We start from the raw sequence: 6,477 nt of genomic DNA on the forward strand, positions 1-6,477 counted from the left end.
TATATATATATATATATATATATATAGTCACCAACAGAAATCTTTTAAATGAAAGCTGAAGAAAGGTTGTTTCAAAAAAGCAGTATTCTTGTGTCTGGAGGAGACCCAGTAGCCCCAGTTCACTTCTTCCATGGCGGTTTGTAACTTGGGAGGAAGCGATACTGCTGCCAGCTGGGCTTACTTGTGGATATTGATTCTGCCACTTATTTGGACAAAGTGCAAAGACTTCACTTCTAAGATAATTCATGTCGCAACCTCAGCTCAAGCTCCCTGTTGTAGGCCTCACTGCTTGGAAGAAGATTTCCTTTTTACCATCCTCTCTCTTGCTGTCTCTGGCGTGATGACTTCAAAGGGTCTCTAGAACCCTTGAAACAGCTTAAATTTAGATACTTAGAATAAAAATAATTGAGTAAAACCTCCCTTTTTAAAGTGAGGTTTATAGTCATGTAAGCCAGCAAAGTAAAGACACTGGAGATGTCTTCGGTGATGCCCCTGGAGAAGCCGGCTTTGGACAGGGCACACGTGATTTTAATCCAGTGGTCACTGTCACCTGGATTGGTGTGGATGCAGTTTCCAGTCCAAAGCCCTGGGCTGTCTGCTTTCCCCTAGAAAACATAAGATCTGAACACTTGATAGGAACAAGCTGGATGGATGTTCTGACTTAGCTGCGTTCTTTACTTAGTACAGACTGTGTTTTAGCAGTGACTTTCCTATGACATTTCTCTTGAATTTTTGCATTTTTGAATACTAAATGATGTTTTGATGGTTTCCTTCATTGCCTTTTTGCCAGATAACCTTCATCTCTGTATCTCATTGTGGAGAAAACAGCCCTAAAATATTTAAGTCAGTGTTAACTCTCAGCTTCTAGATAGTCATTTCCCATTTACCCAAAATCTAACTTTTTCAGTTTGGGTTTTGACACTCAGTTTTTACATAAAACACAAAGCAATAAGAGAGAAGTCGATTTAAAGTGTCTGTCAGTACCTGAAGCTTGGGAATCCTCTGCAGTGTTCCTGGGGTCCTGCTGGCCAGGCAGTGAAGACGGGGCAGCGCAGCTAAGCGTTGTTTATAGTGGAGTGAGGTGGTCCCACTTCCACGTAGTGACCTTGAGAGGTGCACACCCGCCTCCTTGGTGCTGCCCTTGCTAAACAGCTTTCAGAACTCAGCCTCTGACATCACAGGCGACAGTCGTCACCCTCACAAGGGTGGCCTTGGCCAACACTGGCACAGAAAACTGGGTTATATTGTCTCTGATCTGAGCACAGCATGTTAGGCACATAGTGCCTGGGACTGTCTATAAACAGAGCTTGAAGTAAGCGTTTGGAGCTGTTACACTGACTTTGCCATCAGATGAGTGATACATCATGTATTCTATTTTTGTTCTAAAAGCTTGTGGAAGGAGGGAGACACAAAGTAACTTTCTCAGGTTGGCCTTGAACTCATTCTGTAGCTGTAGCTAGCTTGAATCCCCCCTGATCCTCCTGCCACAGCGCCTCTGCTCTGTTAATAAACTTACTGTTTATACCACCAGGCCTGCCCCCCCCCCCCAATGTAGACGTAAGTCACAAACGATGCCACAGCAGTTTGGAATTATGATTAATAGGGTACTATTTATTAAAAGGGGAAAAAACTTACAGATCACCGTCAGCCCTCTGTACAACCAGGAAAGGAGTCTAGTCGCCAGCCGAGCAGGAAGTGAAGAGAGCGAGAGAAGGAAGTGGCCGCTTTTTTAAAGGGAGAGAGACCACGCCCCAATGGGCGGGTATCTCAGCGGCTATAGGCTGGAGGAGCGGAAGGACCTCCCGCAACACCCCAATATTATACTGAGTCTTTCTTTGAAAGTGATTTTTTTGGAACCTCTAAATTGTTATGACTGGGTCTGGGCAGAAGGTTCCCAGGGTAAAAAAGCTTGCTGAGCAAACATGAGAACTTGAACTCAAACCTCCAGCTTCAGTGTGAAAAAGCACTTGTACCTGTAAATGTCTGTAATCCCAGGACTGGGAGGAGAAGACAGGCAAAGTCAGCCTCGTGGCCATCCAGTCTAACGAAGACACCAGGCATCTTCTTCTGGCTTCTGTGTGCACATTCATAGCCATGCCTCTGCACATTCGAATGAATGCAGCACATGTGCACAAGCACGCACACGCACATACACACACGTGCACGTACACACATGCACACACACAAACACACACGCACAAAAAGTTTTCCTTCTTTTTCTAATTGGCAAGTGTGTCATGGAGAAAGGGAAAAGACTGCTCTAACAGAGGGGCATCCCAAAATACAGTGACCGCGCAGGCAGAGGGTATTTCTCCCCTGTCTGAGAAGGCAGTGCAGAACTGGCATATGGCTCAGAGTGACAGCCCAGGCTCATCCTGTCTTTCCTTGATGGTCACAGCTGCATCCCAGCCAATAGGGCTGGGGCTAAGGAAAGGGGCCCTCTCCTCCCCCTATAATACACATTGGAATTTGCTCATATTACTTTGTCTGTGTCCCATCACCCAGAACCAATCATATAACCACTTCTAAGGAAGCTAGGAAATGTCTTTGACTAGGTCAGGAGTCCACAAAATGTTGCCCATTGTCTGTTGGAGTAAATACAATTGTATTAGAATATAGCCTAACCTGCTCACCCAGGTATTTTCTGTAGCTGCTTTCAAAAAGAGTTAAATAGTTATGATAAAATATTTTTATTACAAAAATAATAAAATATTAGCTCTTACAAAAGTATCTCTGCACCCCCCAAAGCCCATGTGGCCATGTACCCTATCTGTCACTCTAGAAAGAAGATGGACACCATATAAGAACAAGGTTATACAGTAGAGAGATTCCTTACACAGGAGCCACGGTGACTTTCACTATCCTTTGCATCTCAGAGTGTTTTCTGTTTTTGAGTATGAATTAAATTTATGTTCTTCGTAATGTTTGAGAGCACTAGTGTCTGGCTCAGCTGCAGACAGTTATTAAAAACAAGGCTCCTAATAAATAATTTTAGAGAAAAATTTTGTCAAGGAAACTTCTGTAGTGGTTGTAATCCCTTCCTTCTGTTCTTATCTTACCACCTGCCATGGTCCTATTTCCCAAAGTTCCACATCTCTGCATCGTAATTAAATGTCACTGATCTGGTACCCCCCCCAACACACACACGCATTAGTACCCCCCCACACACACACACACATTTCGGTTTAAAATAGCGTGGCTGTTGAGATCTGCCTGCTCACTCCGAGGATTTTTTTTCATTTGTGTTCTGGCATACCATATAATTTCCAATCAAGAGCTTTTGAGAGAAAGTGCTTCAGAAAATAGAGAAAATAAATTGCAGGCGTTTTCCACGAGGAAGCCTTTGAAGTCAGCAGTCTCATAATTTCTTTCTAAGTTTTAGCCTTCCGCGAAAGGGGAAGAAAAGGAGCTGATAGCAGACACAGGGAGAGTGCTCTCCACGTGTACAGCGCTGCTACACGTGTGTCAGCCTGACCCCGAGATCCACCACTTGACCCCAGGTGACCCCGGGCCAGGCTGGTGAGGAAGGCGGGACCGAAGAGCTCCCACGAGGTTCTGTTGGGTATGGTGATTCCCACCTGCTGAACCCAGATGAAATGGAGCCCCTAAAGCTTTTCCCTCCAGGGGTATGTGTGAGTGTGTACGTGTGTGTACACATATGTGTGTCTACACGCATATCTTCATGAGTGTGTGTCACGTGTGCATGTGTGTGTTTGTGCTTATAGGTGTGTATGTCCATGCACACTTAGGTGTCTGTATCTGTGTCATGACTGGGCAATAACTCACACTTGGGTCCTTCCTGTTAGAAGGTGATAAACACCTCTAACTGTTGAGTTGGAAAAATTGATCTGAGGATTGAGCTCTGGGAACCAGTGGGGGAGAAGCGCCCTTCCCCCCAGTCTGATGGCAGTCTCTGCTCTGTGGTCTAGAGAGGTCTTTCTGTAGTCCCACTATGGACAGCCATAGTGGACTGGACTGTTCTTACTCCATCTCTCCTAGGTTTGAGTTCTGTTGAGCTTGATGCTGGTAGCGTCAGGATGTCCTCACAGGTGCGAGAGTGATGGATGTGAGGGACCCAGAGCAGGTCAGACCTCAGCACACAGCATGGGAGCGTTGCAGCCAGGACCCTAAAGGGGTCCCAGAGGGAAGATAGCCGTGCATACAGACAGCAGCCCCAGGAGCCTCTAGGGAACAAACAGCCAACCTCAGGTGTCTTCGGTGGAGCTTCCAGCTAAATGGAACCCATTACACATAAAGTCCTGGGCCCAGTTCTCTAACGCCATATAAACCAGACACCATGACAGGCCTTAGGGGGATCCGAGGTCATCTTCAGCTTCTTAGTGATTTCTGATCCATCATGGGCTATGTGACGGGCTCCAAAAACATAAAGCAAGACCGTGTTCACATAAGTTGGTCATTAGAGACAAACGCAAAATTAATAAAGACATACTTGGTTACATCCTAGTCAGGATAATGCTTCGTCTTCATTAAAGATGAAGCCGTTTCTGTCTTGCTTGTCTTGTGAAATGGCTCTGTGAGAAGTCAGAATAACAGACGTTATAAGTTTATTGAATCTGCCCCATTCTGTCACAGCCCCCGTGATTCTTCATATTTTTATGCTTCCATTCCCAGGAAGATGAAATGCCCTTTGCTGAAGTTGTTGCCTTAGCCAGAGTCTGCTTCACCTGGCCTATCCTGTCTCCTCCTCTCTTTAAGGTCATTCCCAGTGACCCCTTCTGGGTGCCAACCACTGAGGAGGAGTACCTGCACTTTGGGGAGAAGGCGGATTCCGAGAACCAGGCCCGGAAGTACATGAACGCAGTACGGAAGCGGAAGGGCCTCTATGTGGAAGAAAAGATTGTGGAGCACGCGGAAAAGCAGAGAACGCTCAGCAAGAACAAGTAGCTGAAAAGAAGTAGCTATGGCTGGTGGTGGGGCCTTTTCTTTTTAATGAACTAACAGGTATTATCAAGGGTATAATTTGGGAAAATCTCATTTTGATAAATTATCTGTGTGGGTTCACTTTCAATAATAAACCTGGTCTATATATTTTAAAGGCATCAGAGAACTACTTTTAAAAGTGTTTCTTTAATTGATGCTGGTTCAGGGTTAAAGGTGATTCCATTGTGAAGAGTTATTACCACCACCCTCAGCCTTGAGAGGTGTGCTGAGAGCAGGGTGGCCCTAGGTGCTAGCACTGTTGGGCAGACCCCATGGGCGGGGAGGGGGGAGGGCTGCACCCCGCGCCCTGAGCAGCTACTCAGCTCACATTGGCCAGGCTTCCGTCATGTGTCGTGATCTGAGGATGTCCTCCCATGAACTTCACCTGAGCTCCTAAGTTCATTCTCAGTGACCTCACCAGAGAGACCACTTCCTCAGGGAGCAGCTGCCTTTCCAAAAGCGCCAGTCAGCTGCATGCTAGCCAGCAAAAGCCAGCCCCTCTCCAGCCTGCGCCTCACGCCCCTTAGCAGAGTGCGCCACTCCCTCCTGAATTAGTGCTCCTGAGCTTTGTACCCTGACCTTTCTGTTAAAAAGGGAAAGGGATGTCTGTAATTGCTGTTCCTTCTTCAGCACATCAAAGGGCTAGAAGCTAATGTACATGAGGTCACTGCCATTATTTTAATTTTTTTTCTGTAGTCTCAGTTGCCTTATTTAGGATGATCTCCACTTAAGGAACAAATGCAGTCTGGTCAAAAATCAATTCTCTTATTCTGATATTGCATAATAGTTTTATAGCAACATGAAGGATTCCTTATCATAAAATTAGCATGTCTAACTTCATTATTGAAATATCCTTAATGGTATTCTTAATAACCTATGTCACTCTTAATAATGGCTGTGAACATTCTATCTTTAATCTTCAGAGCCTTGGCACAAAGCTGGTCATGTCTAATTGACCCAGACTTTAGAGCAAGTATTTGGAGATAGCTCACTGTCTGTTTAACTTTAATAGATAGTGGTATCTGAATTAACGTAGAAGAACAGTATCACATGCTGGTGTCTTTAAACACGCTGATGATAAGAAGAGCTAGCTCACTGACTGACAGCATTCGTAGATAGCATCATTCGGTAGTGCCGTGGTATTTCCTCACCGTCTGCACTTGATCTCTATATGAGAGGGGGACTAACCCAGAGCGATTTGGGGCTCTCTCTGCAGTTCCTTTGAGCGGGACTGTCGTCAGGATGATACAAGGCCACTTTCCTTCCCCATACCTAGGGGACACACTAATGGGCAACACAGTGCCACAGAGAGACCTGACCAGGCATAGGGTTGAGCTGCCACCTAACCTCCCCAGCTGTAGTAACTTGCATAGGGCCTCCGCTTGTGACTGCAGAACAAGACTGTCCTACTGTGTGTCCCAGGCTCTCCCAAGATTCTAGCCTCCACCTGTTAAACTTACTGGAAGCAAAGCAAGAAGCTTGCGTGCATGTGGTAGTTCTGTTAGCATGCGTGCATGTGGTAGTTCTCTTAGCATG

General features: G+C 45.8%; 1 protein-coding gene across 2 annotated transcripts in view; it reads left to right on the plus strand.

The window, feature by feature from the left end:
- Positions 1-5,065, plus strand: part of Efl1 (elongation factor like GTPase 1) — a 100,326-nt gene extending 95,261 nt beyond the window's left edge. The window contains exon 20 of one of the 2 annotated variants that reach the window (XM_005357682.3): positions 4,717-4,905. In XM_005357682.3, coding sequence (XP_005357739.1) covers positions 4,717-4,905 — 189 coding nt within the window. Of the gene's footprint in view, positions 1-4,716 lie in introns of both variants that reach the window. The other variant, XM_026784390.1, reaches the window with a different exon arrangement.
- Positions 5,066-6,477: the final 1,412 nt, after the last annotated feature.

The sequence above is a fragment of the Microtus ochrogaster genome, chromosome 22, assembly GCF_000317375.1.
Source record: "Microtus ochrogaster isolate Prairie Vole_2 chromosome 22, MicOch1.0, whole genome shotgun sequence".
In the NCBI taxonomy this organism is placed as follows: Eukaryota; Metazoa; Chordata; class Mammalia; order Rodentia; family Cricetidae; genus Microtus; species Microtus ochrogaster.